The sequence below is a fragment of the Gambusia affinis genome, linkage group LG22 (assembly GCF_019740435.1).
Source record: "Gambusia affinis linkage group LG22, SWU_Gaff_1.0, whole genome shotgun sequence".
Classification (NCBI taxonomy): domain Eukaryota; kingdom Metazoa; phylum Chordata; class Actinopteri; order Cyprinodontiformes; family Poeciliidae; genus Gambusia; species Gambusia affinis.
In genome coordinates, this window is record NC_057889.1 from 20,047,032 (window position 1) to 20,065,154 (window position 18,123).

The 18,123-nt window shown below is 42.5% G+C and overlaps 1 protein-coding gene across 11 annotated transcripts in view; it reads left to right on the forward strand.

Annotated features, from left to right (window-relative positions):
* disp1 (dispatched homolog 1 (Drosophila)) overlaps nt 1-13,903 on the forward strand; it is an 80,207-nt gene extending 66,304 nt beyond the window's left edge. For all 11 annotated transcript variants that reach the window (XM_044106803.1, XM_044106800.1, XM_044106799.1 and 8 more), the window contains 8 exons: nt 4,025-4,054; nt 4,414-4,537; nt 5,139-5,266; nt 6,650-6,744; nt 7,355-7,452; nt 7,551-9,143; nt 10,092-10,355; nt 10,451-13,903. In XM_044106803.1, coding sequence (XP_043962738.1) covers nt 4,025-4,054; nt 4,414-4,537; nt 5,139-5,266; nt 6,650-6,744; nt 7,355-7,452; nt 7,551-9,143; nt 10,092-10,355; nt 10,451-12,205 — 4,087 coding nt within the window. In that variant the 3' untranslated portion in view covers nt 12,206-13,903. The remainder of the gene's footprint in view (nt 1-4,024; nt 4,055-4,413; nt 4,538-5,138; nt 5,267-6,649; nt 6,745-7,354; nt 7,453-7,550; nt 9,144-10,091; nt 10,356-10,450) is intronic.
* The last annotated feature ends 4,220 nt before the right edge of the window (nt 13,904-18,123 follow it).

An 18,123-nucleotide genomic window follows, 5' to 3' on the forward strand; every position in this document is an offset into this window, starting at 1 on the left:
AAGCTTCATTGCAATGCAGCAAGTTCCCCCAATCATCCCCTACATTTACAGTTTTCTTGGTCTTAAATTTCACTCAAGGCAGTAATAAAAAAAGGTCTTAAGTTTTAAATTTCACATGCAGATGCCCTGCACACACAACATCTTCAGATCAGCCTGGACATAATGGAGTGTCCTGGTCATGTAATACTAAATCAGAGTGTTTTAAGTTAAAATTTCAGTGTCGTTGTTGTTATTTGACATGATGTCAGTTTGCCTAAGTGCAGCACAGGATCATAGAGCTGAGCATCGTCAGGCACCACCTCTCATTTGCTCCTCTTGCTTCTCCCCTCTGTCAGCACAGTGCTGAGTGAGCGGCTAGTGGTCAGTGTTTACCTTATTAATTAGCCCAGTGATCCAGAAACACACTGCTCCTGGTAAATAGACTGACAGCTGAAGGAGAGCAAGAGAAAGTTGGGACGGAGGGGCAGAGCGCAGATGAGTGGCGATTGAGGGAGATCGGAGCGTCTCAGAGGAAAACCGACACGGCAGCTTGTTGGCTGATAGATTTTAGAGCCTCGTCAGTCAACACCATCCTCCTCCATTACCTTCCTTCCATCTTCCTTTTTCTGCATTTCTTTGTTTTCTGTACCATCCTGTTTGTTTTGCTTTCTCACACATCACTTCACAAACTTCAGATATATTCAAATGCAGCTAATTCCTGTTGCCTCAATGGATTCTTCATCAACCTTATTGTTTGTTCTCCCGCCCTCAAGTATTCTGTGCGTCTTTCCAGTTGGCTGCAGCAAATTCCCATTGGAAGTGTTGCACAGCGAAATTCAAACCAGACCTTTAGCAGACAAATAGATAGGCTTGACAGCACCGCTCTGAATCCATTCCAAGTGTTTTGCTCCCCTCTCCTCCATGTTGGGCCATAACTTTGTCCTGAGGTCTGCAGTTCAAGGCCATACAAGGAACGTTAACCAACTGCACACTGAAACGACTTGCATTCCCAACACACTTCTTCCTTGGCCATCAGTTCAAAGGCAAGCAAGGCAATACTTACTTAGGCAATACTTAGTTAAATGACAGGAAATCAAAATCAGACATGTTTTTCTAGGTCACCTCTGACCAGTAGAGAAAAATCTGATTTGTTTTCCCCCCCCTTCACAAGCACGTATTGGAATGTACTATTTTTTGTTGTGAGGTTAGTGGCTGTTTGATGCAAAAATGGGCAAGGTCTAGTAATTACTTTGTTTTCAAGGATTCTGCTGCTGTGAGTGATATGGACTTAAACGTTTATCTTTAAACTCTGGAACTATAGTGATAACTATAATAGTGGTGATTAAAAAAAACACTTCTCAGTCTTTTTTTTAGGGAATTGTATGGTCCAGAGTGCATTGCACAGCAGTTTTACCACAATAAACACAAATGCTGCTTTTGTAAAAGATTTTAAAGGAGAGCAGTTTCATAAAGAACAGTTCTATCACTAAAATGAACAGAATGATTTAGTTTAATGTTTAAATATTATGGCAATTTACTGATATTTATTAATGTTCTCATTGAACCAACAGTGGAGAAAATAAAAAGTAAGCTGACAAAACTGTGAGTTTTTTGATTTTTCAATATCATTCACTGGAGTTTAAATGAAATCGTAATGAATCAAAAAATTCTTACAATACATTTTTCAAACAAAACAAGAAAGCCTTACCCAAAGTTGTTATATTCTGGGTGAAATTTTCAAAATGATTTCACCACTTACATTTCTCTGAAGGTTTTGATTTATACCAGCTCTGACTGTCACATCTCAGATATTCCAGTTTGATGACAGATTTGGCTGCTTTTAGCTGTTAATCCAGACACAATCTGCTCCATTGATTGAACTAAAGTTTGATGACCTAAAAGTTCTCAAGGGATTTGAACAGAGAGGTTTTTGTCTGCCGTTTCCCCCTCAGACTCTTTTCCCTCTTCTGTCAACCATTTTATCCCAGATCCCTTATCTCCTGGTGCCCCGCTATGATCAGGTGGTCATATCTGATTTTCCTACTTCCTCTAGCACACACACACACACGCCCACACACACACACACACACTCCCTCTTCCACTTTTGCTGTTAGCATACCGGATGCACAATCACCAACGCCCGCTCCCCATCTCACACATGCCCACGCACACACACACACACACACACACACACACACACACACACACACACACACACACACATATGTCCCGCTGCTCTCTGGAGGAGTTGAAGAGAAGTCCAGATAAATCTTTCGCGGCTAAAAGCCTTCTGTGTTTGTGTGTGTGTGCATTTTGGGGTCAATACTACAATGTCACAAAGGGCTATTAGAGACAGTAGTAGATAACATTTCACTAACACTGTGCATTGGGATTATGGGCTCTGTTGATTTTCAGAAGGTTTATATGACCTTAACTACCAGATATGCATGATTGACAAGCAAATGGAAAATGAAAACGTTGTTTCCAAAATATTTTACCAATGAAAATCAGATGTGCATTCCACCATCTCTACTTTAATTCTCCAAAGTAAAATCCGTTGCAACCAATTGCCTTTAGAGGTCTATTTAGTAAATCTAATCGATTTGCTTCACAATTGTCTCAGAATAATAAATGTAGAAGCAGATTTTCTGCGGTTCTACCTGCTAGTCTTCTAGGGTAAGTTTCCACCAGTAATGCAGGTGTAGAGACTGATGTAGGCTTTCCTTAACTTTCTGTGTGAAATAGATCAAACTTGAATGAAGTCTGTCGATGAGAATGTGAGTTGTTTTTTTTTTTCCTTTCTTTTTTTATGTCTTGCCCCAGATTTCCATTAGGATTAAGTACTGAGCTTAGACTGAGCCATTCCAGCACATGAATGTGCAAAGTTTCCACCAGAAAACCTGCTCAGCCCAATGGTAGGGAGACTAAAGCAATCCAGCAGCATCCCACTGTGTTCTTGTGCTGAAAAATGTTAAAAGTTCTGAAATCTCAGAGGTTCATGAGGAGGAATCATAATATGGAAATAATCGCAAGGCCAACAGGCAGGTGCAATCCAAACCTATAAATCTGTCTTTACTGTCACTGTGTTAAAAAACCCTATTTAAAATAAACACTTAGTCTGGTGGGGCTGGTAAATAAAGCCTGGTGGCCCGCCAGACTTGTAATACACCTGGGAAACTCTGATACGCTTTATGCAAAACATTTCACTGTGGTTAATGTTCCGTATTTAGCTTCAATTACTTCCTTTGCCCTATAGTACAAAATGCCTCCCCATTGCATGACTTTGCCACCACATCACAATTCCTTTATATATATATAATTTGTATTGCCTAACATGCAATAACCTCATTCATTTAGTGAAAACTTGAGCATTTGTATGTACAGCTAAAAAAATATTTCAGTATTTCTAACAATCCTTCTTAGTTCTGTTATTTATTAGTTTTTGGATTACCAATTAATAGCTAGATGTTATTTTTGCAGAATTTGAGCTGGGTCAAACCAAATCTGCAGTTTTTAATATTCTTTTTATCTTAAATATAAAATGTATAGATTTTTTTTATACATTGGCTTAATTACTGCTCTGAGAACTTTGTTCTTTCAGCAAATTGGCTTTTTTGAGTCTGTGTACTGTAGTTAATGATTAACCAATTACTAAGTTAGTTGTTGATTATTTCAAGAATCAATTCTTCACCATTAATCCAAGGAATTTGTTTCAGCACTAATGAAAGACAGAAACTGAAATGTAAATCTGCATGCGTGCTTGGAAGGGGTTTTTGATTAATCCTGGTCTTAGCAGTCTGTCCATTCATAGAGTTAATGTCTGTACGTTGGGTGTCTGTATATTAGTGACAGCAAACTCTGGTGACAAGTTAGTTAGAAATGACTTTTGACAGCATTGGTCCAGGACCCGCACTGGAACAGACCTCTGCTGCTGAGGACAGGCTGTCCACTCTTTCTCTAAAGTCTCCACAGGTCTGTTTTTGATTGGCTGTTGCTTTGACTCCAGGATGTAAACTTGATTTATCTCCTCCTTTCTGTTTTTCAGCCCTGCAAGGCCCTTTCGATTCCCCAAAAGGTAAGACCTGCCAAAAACTGTTTCTTCTCTGTCAATGTTCTGGTTTTTGCGAAACTCTCCTCCTCCCCCTTCTCCTTTGGTCCTGTCATCCATCCATCACTGCTCTTCTGGAGCCATCATTCCTCAGCAGTGACTCATGAGAGTTGGAGGAGGGAGTTGTATTTCTCCCTGTACCTGGCCTCCAGTAACCAGCAGCTTGGATCACCTCATCTGTCCATTCTTCTGCAGCCTAACATATAGCAGGAAGAGCGTTTCGGAGAAAAGACTCATGTTTTACCGGCTGTCCATTGGGATGGGGGGAGGGACTTCCCATAGTCTGGATGTAACGTAGGCTGATTAGGTTTCTATCATGTTTCCAGCTATTCTGAGCTGATAGCTGATTGGCCAGTGGTTGTGCTGGGAGTGTGTACGGTGCTCATCGTGATTTGCGCGCTGGTGGGAGTCCTGGTGCCTGACCTGCCAGATTTCTCCGACCCGCTGCTGGTGAGTGGAGACACGTTGCGTTTTCCTTTTATAATGGTGTTAAAGGTTTCTTTCCAAACAAAGAAGACTTTACATACCTTCCATCTCATCTTCAGTGGACTGTAGTTGCATTTCTATTACAAATGTTAACGGTCGACTGTGTTAATGTTCCACTAATGTTGGGGGGAAAAAAAACCCCCATAATTTTGCAACTGGTGTTTCCAAGAAAATAAGAAATGCAATTAAAATCACAGGTGAATATGTTTGTTCATGCAATACATTGTTAAAAAACATGCAACCCCATCATTCTCCTACCACTTCCTGTCGTCTTTTCCATCTTTTCAGCCAGCACTAACATCCGGTTGTTCATCACGTGACTCGTATGATGCAAAAAGTGTTGAGAAATACACTAATTTTGATACAGCGGAAAATCCCTCATCCTAACACAAAATCATGTATTTTCAAAATGCGTCGCATATTTTCATTAAGTCAATTTATTTTCAAAATTCCAATTTGCACAATCATATGGTCAATGTAAACGCAGGTATTGTCGTGCTGAGTTGTTTTTCTACATTGCTGTCGATAGCATTTGAATATTTAACCCCTTTCTTTTTTCTGAAAGGGGTTTGAGCCTCGGGGAACTGCCATTGGCCAGCGGCTGGTCACATGGAACAACATGGTGAAGAATACAGGCTACAAAGCCACACTGGCCAACTACCCCTTCAAATATGCGGACGAGCAAGCCAAAAGGTAACCCCTCATACATCTTGAATACATCATATGTATGGGCTGCCAAATCATGCTGACAATAACACTCTTTAGTGTGAAAGTTGTCATTGAAGAAAGAAGATGCATAGCTAGCTTCTTTTAGTATCGATGAGGGCCTTAGAATGAAATCAGAGGAAGTACAGCTATTTCAAAAAGAAACTACTGAGACAAATGTTTAGTCCGTTTTGATGGCAGAGAGCGAACGGAACAATGTGGCTGGTAACCATGGGGGCAGTGATGCTGTATCACTCGCATGACATCAGCAAAAGAAACACAGAAAATGACGGCAGCATGACCTCTTCTGCCACATGCTGGCATTTATTTAAAGCCCACCACCATCCACTGTGCGCCTTTTTTGTGACGTTTTAACATGTTCACAATATTTCTGGCACATTGCGCTGTTTGCTGTTTTTTGAAGCGTATCTCCGAACTCGGAAGGTAACTCAGCTAACCTGCCCTCTAGTGTCTACATTGCCTAACAACAATGTCCTCTTGATTACACACATTAAAACATGCCAATTGGCCTCTAAGTTTAGGATCTGCAATATTTAGAACATACATAGCAGACTGCTGTTTTTCTCCTATGTGCTTCAGTATCCACTATAACTGTTAATACAAAATGCTGAAGCCATTTTAAAATATCAACTCTATAAATATTTAGTTTGGTTTAAAATAAACCCTGTTTTACAACAACTGCTCCCTCAAACAGACTTTATCTCTGTTCCTAGTATGAATAATTAATGAATGATCATAGCAAAGAAGCAGAGAAAACCTAAAGTCAACAGACCATGCTGTTTTTGCTCAAAGCGCATAGATTCACAATAGGTGCATGGTCTCAAATACACTTCTAGTCCCACCTCACTCAGGATAGTTATTCTGATTATAATGACTGCAGTATTCTGTTCCTGATTGCCGCCTTCAACTTCTACCCTCTTTCACTTTTCACGTTGCTGAAGTTTCCAGATGTACTCATAAGTATTTCTGCATTGAAACAGGATGATGAACCTCTGGCAAAAATGGAAGATTTCAGCTTTGTAATTTTAGTGTTCCAACTAAAAAAAAAAAAAAAAGAAAGAGAGAGAGAGAGGAAAATATCTGGACAAGGTTCCATTGAACGCTTATCTGACCACCTGAGTTGACAGAAATTTCAATTAACATTTAGTGAGACTAAGAAAATGATCTTTTTTACGTAAATCCAATCTTTTTCAGTTTAGTATTTCAGTTTTCAGTTGAACTTAGTCCAAATTTTAACTCAAATGGATGGAGGATTACATTAAGCTTTTTTCCTTCTCATTTCTAAAATTGACCAGAACTTTGCTCAGCACCTGAATCTAACAGAGTGAATCTCCTGCCACTGTTTTCCAGTCACCAGGAACCTCGGTGGACAGATGACCACTTTGAAAGAGACAAGCGGGAGGTTGAGTGGGATTTCAGCAAAGAGTTCTTCTGTGACATACCAGGTAAGATTAGATATAGAGATAAGAGAGCACTAAAACTTCTGGTACAGTGCTGTGCTAAAGGTTTTGGACTTTATTCACTAAACTTTGACCTCCTTGTTTTGGGGCTATGTAATAGAACCACACCAAGTAATGGATAGTTTTGTAGTGATGGGATTACTATGAATGTGTTTTATGTATCATATAAATTTTTATTCAAAACTTATTTCTCAGCTTCTCCTAAATATTCCTTCCACTTCACTATTACTCCCCACTTTGTATCTAGTAAAATCCCAACAAAATATTTTTAAGTTTGTACCCGGAGTATAATTATTTCTGTGTCTAGAAAAAAAAAGACGACAAGTTTTATGTGAATTCAGCTCTTTTTTTGGATCAGCATCAGAAGTGAAAAAAGCGGATTGGTGCATCCCGACTCATAATGTGACAAAGTATAAAAAAAGCAAACCCATCCTCCTCAGACTAAAAGATGACTGGATGATATTCAACAAACTTTGTACATGTTGTGTTCAAAACTAGTACTGCAAAAGGCAATTGAGAAGATGAGTTTTGAACGATTTTTGTCTTTCAGATGGTTTCCTCTTAGAGTTGAGATGATTTTTCTAACTTTCTGCAGGTGACAGTTATTCCAGGCTGGTGTTTGCGTCGGCTGAAGGGAAAAGTCTGTGGAATATTCAGGCCATCAAATCAATGTGCAGCCAGGACAACACAAGAGTAAGTCCACTAAACAGTGGACTTCACTGTTATCTCCATGCTGTTAGTGTTACTCTCCTTTTGTCCATGTGTTTACTTTTTGTGTGTGTGCTTCACAGGTGCGCTCCCACCGTGATTACCTGAATCTCTGTCAGCGCACCAATAACGTCTCCTGTTGTCCAAGCTGGACACTGGGCAACTACATAGCTGTCCTCACTAACAAGTCGTCTTGCCAGAAGATCACAGAGCGGGACGTGTCCCACACTCTCAAGATCTTGCGATCATGTGCCAAGTACTACCATAATGGCACGCTTGCACCCGATTGCTGGGACATGGCGCTGCGTCGCAAAGATCAGCTGAAATGTGCCAGCGTGCCACGGAAGTGCACCAGGTACAATGCAGTGTACCAGATCCTTCACTTCCTGGTGGACAAAGACTTCCTGAGCCCAAAGAGTGTGGAGCATCCTCCAGTTCTCAAGTACAGCATGTTGTTCTCTCCCACAGAGAAAGGAGAGTCCATGATGAACATCTATCTGGACAACTTTGAGAACTGGAACTCCTCCGACGGCATCACCACCGTCACAGGAATTGAGTTCGGAATCAAACACGACCTCTTCCAGGACTACCTCCTCACTGACACGTTGTACCCCGCTATCGCCATAGTCATAGTCCTGCTGGTCATGTGCGTGTACACACGCTCGGTTTTCATCACTCTGATGACAATAATCGCCATCATCAGTTCGCTGATTGTCTCCTACTTTCTTTACCGAATGGTCTTTAACTTTGAGTTCTTCCCTTTCATGAACCTCACTGCCCTCATCATCCTGGTAGGGATCGGGGCCGACGACGCATTTGTTCTTTGCGACGTGTGGAACTACACCAAGTTTGACAAACCGCACGCCGAGTTGTCAGAGACGGTAAGCGTGACCCTGCACCACGCCGCCCTCTCAATGTTTGTCACCAGCTTCACCACCGCTGCCGCATTTTATGCCAACTACGTCAGTAACATCACCGCCATACGCTGCTTCGGGGTCTACGCCGGGACTGCCATCTTAGTCAACTACATCCTGATGGTGACGTGGCTCCCTGCTGTCGTGGTGCTACATGAGCGCTACCTGCCCAACCTGTTCGTCTGTTCCAAGCCCCCACAGCAGCAGCAGCAGAGAAACTGCTTCACGCAGGTCTTCTGGGCTGCCGTTTGCCACAAGATCCACAAATGCCTGTTCACAGTCTCCGAAGGATCACGGATCTTCTTTGAGAAGGTGCTGCCCTGCGTTGTCATCAAACTGCGCTACCTCTGGCTCTTCTGGTTCCTCGCCATCACGGTCGGCGGCGCTTACGTGGTCTGCGTGAACCCCAAGATGAAACTGCCGTCCTTGGAGCTGGCCGAGTTTCAGGTGTTCCGGTCCTCTCATCCTTTCGAGCGCTACGACGCTGAGTACAAAAAGCTCTTCATGTTCGAGAGAGTTAACCACGGCGAGGACCTCCACATGCCCATCACGATCATCTGGGGGGTTACGCCGGAGGATAACGGAGATCCACTGAACCCCAAAAACAAGGGGAAGCTGATGCTGGACAGCAGCTTTAACATAGCCAGTCCAGCATCTCAACTGTGGATTCTTAATTTCTGCCAGAAGCTTAGGAACCAAAGCTTTGTCTTTCAGTCAGAAGATCAGGACTTCACTAGCTGCTTCATCGAGACATTCAAACAGGTCAGTACCTCTTCTCCTTCACAGTGTCGTGGATTTTGTGCTTTTTCACTACTTCGATGTGTTTTATTTGATAATAAACCAACAAAAATGTGCTCAATTGTGGAGTGAATTGAAAGTCACATTTTTCAAATTTGTATAGAGAGAAAAATATGAAATGTTATAAAAAATGTTCCCACTTCTTTTACTCTAACAGCTCTAAATAAAATTCTACACAACCTGTCACCTTCTGAAGTCACCTAATGACTAAACATTTTTATGTAATTTACTGTCAGTGTAAATCCAGCTGATCTGTGGAGAGGTTTGCTAGAGAACAATCAGCGTCATGAAAACCAAGGAACACAGCAGACGGATCAGGGAGGAAGTTCTGGAGAAGTTTAGAGCAGGGTTAGGTTCTACAACAAAACTCTGAAGATCTAACAGAGATCTGTACAGTCTATCATCTCTAAATGAAATGAAATGATGGCACAGCTGGAAACCTACCAAGACATGGCCGCCCACCTAAACTGACAACATCATGGTAATTTTGGGGGAGCTACAGAGATCGGCAGCTCAGGTCCAGCAATCTTTCATTATTATTAGTCATTCACTTAACAAATCTAGCCTTCATGGAAGAGTGACGAGAAAAATCCATTATTGAAGGAAGACTGTAAGAAATCTTGTTTGGAGAAGAAGAAGAAGGTCCTTTGGTCAGATGACATAGAAGATGGAGGGAGTTAAATACAGAACAATTTTGGAAGAAAAGTCTCACATGACATGAGACTGGAGCACAATTTCTGCTTCACAATTATGTACAACTTTGTGTTGGTCTTATCACTTAAAATTCTAATAAAATCCAGTTTGTTCTTGTAATACTTATGAATATTTTACTGCATATTATTCTTGTCAGACACTGCATGTACAGACCCATCGTTGAAGCGATACCTTATAGTATGTGTTCTACTCTAATAGTGGATGGAGAACCAGGACTGTGAAGAGACCTCTGTCTACCCTTGCTGCAGTCAGTCTACCTTTCCCTATAAGAAGGATGTGTTTCAGTTGTGCATCAAGAGAGCCATTATGGAGCTGGATCGAAGCACAAGCTACCATCTGGACAGCAAGACCCCCGGACCACGATTTGACATAAACGACACCATCAGAGCCATCGTTTTGGAGTTTCAGAGTACCTACCTCTTCACTCTGGCTTATGAGAAGATGTACCAGTTCTATCGTGAGGTAGTGCTCTTTCAAATAATTTCATAATTAATTTGTGTGAAAGTACTTTATACTCAGACTAAGTTTTTACCTCTGGAATCATATTTATGTTTTAGGTGGATGCCTGGATCACAGAGGAGCTCCGCTTCGCCCCTGAGGGTCTCAGCCACGGCTGGTTTGTCAGCAACCTGGAATTCTACGACCTCCAAGACAGTCTGTCTGGTGGCACTCTGGTTGCCATGGCTCTATCTGTGGCAGTGGCTTTCAGCGTCATGCTGCTAACAACCTGGAATGTCATCATCAGCCTGTACGCCATCTTGTCTATTGCTGGGACCATATTTGTCACAGTGGGCTCCCTGGTGTTGTTGGGCTGGGAGCTGAACGTCCTGGAGTCTGTCACCATCTCGGTTGCCGTGGGGTTGTCCGTGGACTTCGCCGTCCACTATGGCGTCGCTTACAGGCTCGCTCCAGAACCCGGCCGGGAAGGGAAAGTGATCTTCTCCCTCAGTCGGATGGGCTCTGCAATCGCCATGGCGGCAGTGACCACCTTTGTTGCCGGAGCGATGATGATGCCATCGACGGTCTTGGCCTACACCCAGCTGGGCACGTTCATGATGCTCATCATGTGCATAAGTTGGGCTTTTGCTACCTTCTTCTTTCAGTGCATGTGCTGCTGCCTCGGACCCCAGGGCACCTGCGGTCAGATTTCCCTGCCCAAGAAGCTGCAGTGCCAGGCCTTCAGTGAAGATGCACCTTCGAGTCCCTCTCCTGAGGGGAAGTATCAGCTGGACAGCAGGGGCGGAGAGGCAGAGCACTACGAGCTGGAGCCGTTAGCCTCCTGTCAGAAAACCGGAGTTAAACCAGGAGAGAAGGAGGAGGCGGAGGAAGAGCTGGGCACTCGGCTCTGTAATGGAGCCCCTTCTCATGCTAACCACACCATGTCTATACCACACATTCACAGCAATGATACAGGCAGAAAAACACGGCCAGAAAATGGGCTAGTAACCTCACTCACTACGCCATCCAGGTGCCACTACACTCCCAACAACTGCACATGTATAGACCCCCCATCCCAGCTTCTACAGCAGTGGGCCCCGCATTCCTGTACTCTGCCTCCCCAGGACTCCCCTTCCTGCCCCCCCACCCCTCAGCTTCTCCATCTCTCAGGTAATTCCAGGACCAAACAGAACGCAGCCCTGTTGCCGCCAAACGTGGACGCGGTCTATTCACACATGGACTGCTGTGTTCACTACATCCACTGCCCCCTCACCCATTTCCATCACTGCTCACAGGGAAGAGCAGTGGGCCACAGGCAGGGACCTGCCCATACCTGCCATCTCAGAAAGTACTGCATCCAACCAGCCTCAAACCAGGACACCGGCCAAGCTTCAGGGTCACCATCTGCTCCACAAACTCCAGACAAAGTGACAAAGCATTTAAGTCCTGACAGTACCCAGAATGGGAGCTCTCAAGTCCCAACCCGACCCAACGGCCATTGTCCTAGCACCACTGCACTAACACCTCATTGTGAAAAACAGAGGACGAAGGAAAGCGAACACTGCTGTGATAAAAACCCTGCATCCGCCATTAATACAGACTCAATCACAGACATTGACAATTGTCGTAAAATCCCTGGTAACCAGGAGAGGCCTGAAAGTTATCCCGTCACACGGGAGCAAAGTGTGAAAAAGTGCAAACGGAACTCAAAAAGAGCGCAGGCGTCCTCCGCCTCCCCAAAGAGACTCTATTGTTTTAACAGGACATTGAAAGTGAAGTGCAATTCAGCTTCAGAGTTTAGCTTGCCAAAAAGCGAAGCCAGCGTGCCTCCTGTTGCAGTGAACACTCAGCCGTCCTCTGAAAGCTTATGCTGATTCATGGGTAAAATCGGCAAAGTAGCAATAACCCAAAAATGACTCACATTTCTGTGCAATCATATTAGATGCTGGGTCTGTGTTTTCACCAAATCCCAGCTGAACTATGAAATATTTTTTCATTGTTTTCTACTTTTCACTTTTTCACAGGCCAGATTATGTACTTTACACGTATTTCCAGTGGAACATACTAATAATGCATTGTCATGTAGAAGAATGATCATCTCTTTACACAGAAACCATGCATCTAGCAGCCATTTGCACCACCACTACACCCCACTGTAGTGTCTGAACTGTTGTGTCTTGCAAAACCATTCAAAACCCTTGGATCTTTTCCACTTGGAGTCACATGACATCCACAAATTTGAATGTACTTTATTGGGAATTTATGTGATATATCACCTCTAAGTAGTGTATGATTATAAATCAGAGGGAAAATAATAAATGGTTTTACATTTTCTGACAATAATTTTGGGGGAATCCATCTTTGCAACATTGCTTAAGCTCAAGTTGGAAACTGGATCTATTAACATGCGTTTTCAAGTCTGGCTTAATTCAATTAATTAAGCGTTGATTGGGCTATTATAAAGGTAAAGGCAATTCATGCTTTGTTTATGGTCATTGTACCTTTTCCATGTTTCAGATGATGAACTGAACCATTTTATCCGTACTTACTAGCTGCGTTTCCATTAGAAATATGCAGCAATATTTGTCAATATTCTGCTGATGCCGGAAAAACACAATTGTAAATCGCATGTGAATATGCGTGTTCATTTGATAAGTCATTAAAAATCATGGCAGCCCCAGATGTAAACAATTACATGAAATAAATTCATAGTTCAGCCATGGTGCTAGCGCTCATCATCTATCAGCCATCAGAGGAGACGTTGCCATGTTTTTCACGCGTTGGAGCGACAAGCGCCATGTACTTGGTAGCAGCTACATATGCAGCGTTTGGCCATTTCACAGGAGAGCTGTGGATTTGACATGTTGACATGGATGCACAACATTTTATAAATTGAGATGCTACGAGAGCTCTGGTGGAGCATTGTCTAAAAACAAAAAAACAATCATTCTTCTGGTACTTTCTGTCATCGTCTTTGTCTTTTCTGCCAGTAGTAACATCTGGTTGTTGATATTGATTTTGTTATGGCCAAAAATAACACCTCATCCTGCCGCAAAAACATTTTATCAAAAAGCGTGAGTTTTTTCAAAATTGGTGCGTTTCCATTGAGCAAATTTACTTTTGTGTTTTCAATTTGCGCAATTCTCTGATTAATGGTGTTGGTCCATTACATAAATCCCAGTAAAATACTTTAGTGTGTGTGGTTGGAACATGACAATAACATAAAAAGAATTCAGGAGGATGACTACTTTTGCAAGGCATAGGATCTGCACTTACCACGTTCTGTCGATGATCACGCCAACCGTACCAGTGTGCCATGTTTCACAAGCTGCTTAAGGTGGTTTATGTGTCACCTTCTGTATTTCTGAGAGCTCCGGTTTTGCTCAAGTCTTCACACGTCTCGCATAAAAGCTGGAGTGTGTGATTAAAAGGCTTTCTCTTACCCCCATTGTCCTGTTACTGTTTGTATTCCCAGAAGGTATCATCCCCGAGGTAAAGAGTCAGGATGAATAACAGCTGTACACCTGTTTCATTGTCTAATAAAGGCTGGTGCCTTTCATTCTCTTCGTGCACAACCTGGGATTTGTTCTTGTGTAGACCTGTCGTAAGTCGTTGCAGCAATGAAGTTTTTCATAAGGATTTATGTGATTCTGGAGTCCAAATCCGTGTACAGTTTTATTCACGAAGCCGGTATTTGAGGATCTGCTGAGACCTTTGACACAGAGACGCATCAATAGATGGATGAGAACAACATCCCCGTGCCGAGTGTCTCATTACATTACATCATGACATCTACTGACAGAAACGCTCTGCACTTACAGGCCGGCCGCGGCAGACAGCTTTAATTACGCGGAGACAACGCTCTGGCACAGAACACGTAGAAACCGAGAGGCCGGTTGCCATCACTGGTGGTTTGCTACTCAAAACAAATTCATACTTTAAATGAGTTATGCTTTTTAGATTTGGGGGAAAAAGCTGGAACAAAATCTGCTGACTGTTTGCCTCTGATCTCGTTTGAAAGAACTTTATACGACCATGCTTTGTTTCTTTCTTGTTCTTTTGAGGACATTTTATGTCCTCGAAAGATGTTAACCTCAAGAGTCTGCAGCCTTGCAAAGATGCGTCGACCCACTGGTGAACCTTAGATTCAGGGGGGAGTGGTATGGCTTTCGTCCAGGCCATTGAACACAGGACCAGTGATGTATTGCCCTTGTGAGCCAGCTTACAATTCTTACAATTACAGGCATTTTGTAGGCATTGCTGCAGGAGTCTGGGGTGCTAGCAATAGTTTTAAAGGCATTCCATCCTTGTACACCCATAAACAGAGCTGTGTTGACATTCCACAAACTGAAGCTCTTCCTCTAGGGTTGCCCTCGTCATTGATCTGGTTTGAGGTATTCATGAACTGGACCTCAAGGCATAAAGAACTTTAAGGTCTCATCTTTGTTTTTAACAAATGTGATTTTGGTGCTGTCCTCTAGCCATGACCTTAAGCATTTCACAACCAAGTGTAAAGCAGCCACCGATGAGTCAGCTCCTCTAAATGTGAGGTCGTCCTTCTTGACTGGATGAAGACGGACTCCTCCCTTCGGTCAGGGTTCAGTATTTGCCTCAAGCTGAAGATTTACAGTATCTTGGTGTCTTCTTGTGTGTGACAGATGGTAGAATGAAGTAGAAGTCAAACCAATTGGATATGGAGTGCACTGTTACAGGAACTAATCAAAATCAATATGATGAGAATACCTAGCCTTCCTATGCAATTCTGCTTGATTCTTATCACTCTTGAGTCCTCTATCTGAGATTCCTCCTATTGAAGTAGATTTTTCCAGGCCAATCAGCCAACAGAAGGAGAAATTGTGAACAATGATGGTTTTCTGCACTGTTTTAGGATTGCAATCTGCCTGTTGTTTTAGCAATGGAAGTGAAGAAAGCCATCCAGTCTGTGTTGGCCATGCTTCATTGAATTAACATCGACAGCCGTTCAGGTCAGCACTTATCTCTAAACATTGGAGGATACTTGTTTACAGTGCAGGCAATTTCCGGTAACATTCTTAGCATGAAATTGGCGCATTATGTACATCACGGCAAAACGTTTGCGATTGGGTAAAGTTCAAGATTTCAAGGGAGTCCACGCCTCCAGGAAGCAGTCGTTTATCAAAACCCAAGAGCCCAGACTCTTTATGAAGCAAAGTGTAGAACAAGCAGCTGGTTTACCAGGCTACATTGGGAAGAGGGACTGTACATTCCTTCTGGCCTAAGAACACCTCGCTAACTCTGATAATGAGCTGGACATAGAGATGTTTCGGTTTCCATTTAGGATTTGCTACTTTTGTAACTGGTGGTGTTTTATATCAGTATTTAAAAACTGGGGTGTGGTTGTAGAAATGCTCCTCAATCCTGAAGTCCTTCCTGTTCAACAGTCACTCTGTGAAGGAAAGGAAGGAAAAATAGCACTGTTTTTGCTACCGTTTCGCTCTGATCCGCCATCACTCCCTCAATCCCAAAACAAACTTACACATACAAACAGGTCCTAGAAAACGCATTACATAAGTTAACACCCACACTGGGATTGCTTGATGCCTCTTGAAGGAAGCATCTAATTTGGGCTCAGACAGCTCAGTCTCTAATCCACTGCTCCCCCACCATTGCTGGGCTTCTTTCTCCTCAGGAGCTCAATCGCTCCTGTGAAGATGAGTCCACTTCTCCAGAGATTCCCTGTAATTATATTTGCCTAAACGGAGGTCAAATATTAGCTGTGGCTGTGGAGTGGGGTTCGTGACGTTACCCCGAGAGGGAGGATCTCTCTCTCCAGCATGTGGATCTGGTCTGACTAGGACCCACAGGCCTGAAATAGCTGTGAGGAGGCCGCCGAGCCCGAGAGCTTGTTTACAGGGTCAACATTTGCTTCCAATTTTCAAATTACGTGCTGGTGGAGCTGCTGGGCTGCTCCAGATTTATGATCAGAACAGCGTTTAATTTTCAGGACACTTGAGCGGTGTAGTAATTAATTGGCGTTGAACAGATTGTTTTAGATTGATTGCCTACAAAATCCCTATTTTGTGCTCTTTAAATAGAGCAAAAAAGACAAATAGATGATTGACATCTATATTCTCTATTGCCATTTGATCAGTGAAAGCCTCTGAAACTGAGGCTTTCACATTGTATAAAGGTGCATAAACATCTGTAGAATGTGGATAATTGGCCTGTAGACTGTGCTGTTTCAGACTAATGCCACTGTCGGAGTGCATGTTTTTATCTGCTCTCTAATATTAGAAGTCTCTTAAGATGCTTCTGTGTGTCCTTTTATCACTAACTAATGCCCTCCTGTCATGCAGACAATCTGGAAATTCTAGGACTTGCGGCTCAAACATAGGAGTCGGTTTGAATCAGGAGGATATTTAGGACGCCACAGTTTAATCACCACATTTATCAGGCTAAAGTAGAGAGGAGCAACAGTAGCTGTGCTTCCAATGGTCCTGAATATAAATTTTGGGAAACATTTCCTTACTGGGACACAATGCTGGCTTTCACAACCCCCTGGAACAGCAGTCAAAAAGTCTGTTGGTTCTTGTTGCTTCAGCTGACTGAGAAACAAACTTTGTGGTTCTGATTTTATTTTCTGGTCTGCAACAGATGAAACATTTTTACTGCACTTTTTTTACTGCCTCCTGATAAATGCAAGTATTCTTATCTTTAAATGTCCAGAAACTATTGTTCTATATCAGCAGGCTGGGCAGATGTCTGGGTTCGAATGTGTTCACATTAATAGACTGTCCTCAGTGTATAAGTAGTCCAACTCTGCAGACTCACCCTATTAATGTTCCGAGCAGCTGGCTCATAAAAGCTGAGAGGATACAGGCGGCCGGGGCCAAAGGGCCGGAAGCTTCCCACTGCCCAGTAGCTTCCTGTTTTCAGATGGATATGGAATGGAAGGAAACTGGCTGACCCCTTCAGCTTCACCCCGGTCCAACTGAGCGGAGCTCTGGAATTATGGTAAGGATTTAACAGGGTCGTTATTACATGAAGTAGATTAAATATCTTCATCAGAAAGCTCTAAAAACAAACAAAATGCTAGGATTCACTGAAATCCCACAAGGACCGAGTAAAGATGCAGCTACCGCCATCTAGTGGCTAAAACAAATTACACAGGCTGCTCTTGTTTCAGCTTTTACTACTTCTGGTTTAATAGTGGCAGTTTGCGATGCGTCAGGATTATTATGAAGAATACATTAGGTTGATAAAATTAAAATCTCCAAAATCTAATTTGCACAGTTTCTGTCCTAAACTCAGAATTACCAGTGTGTAAGGCGGTCCAAATGTGCCAGAATCTATAAAAAAAACGAACCATTGTTTACATTTGAACTTCTTACAATTAGAAACAAATACGTAAATTATTTCATGTATGCATAAATTAATTTTTAATAAAAAGCATACGCTATAAGTTAAATCCTGCTGCAGCTCAGATTTTGTTTCATCTATCCATATTTTTGATCACAATCAATGGGTGGGGTTATATCTATTGTCGTCAATATAGTTAGTCTAAAGGGGACTTTGTAGTCCAACCGACCATTCAGTACCAATGATTATACGGAGCACTGCAGCACAGGAACTTTAAAATAATTTGTTAATTGCTTAAGTAATTCTAGGATTTTAAGACTTACAGTGAATTTCATACGGTATGTAGTGACGAAAGCTGGTTTAGCACATCTTCTAAAAGAAAGGCCTGTTCTATAAGTATTGACGCTTTGCTAAAACTTGATGTTATTTTCATTAAAAGCTTTTGAAACAGATG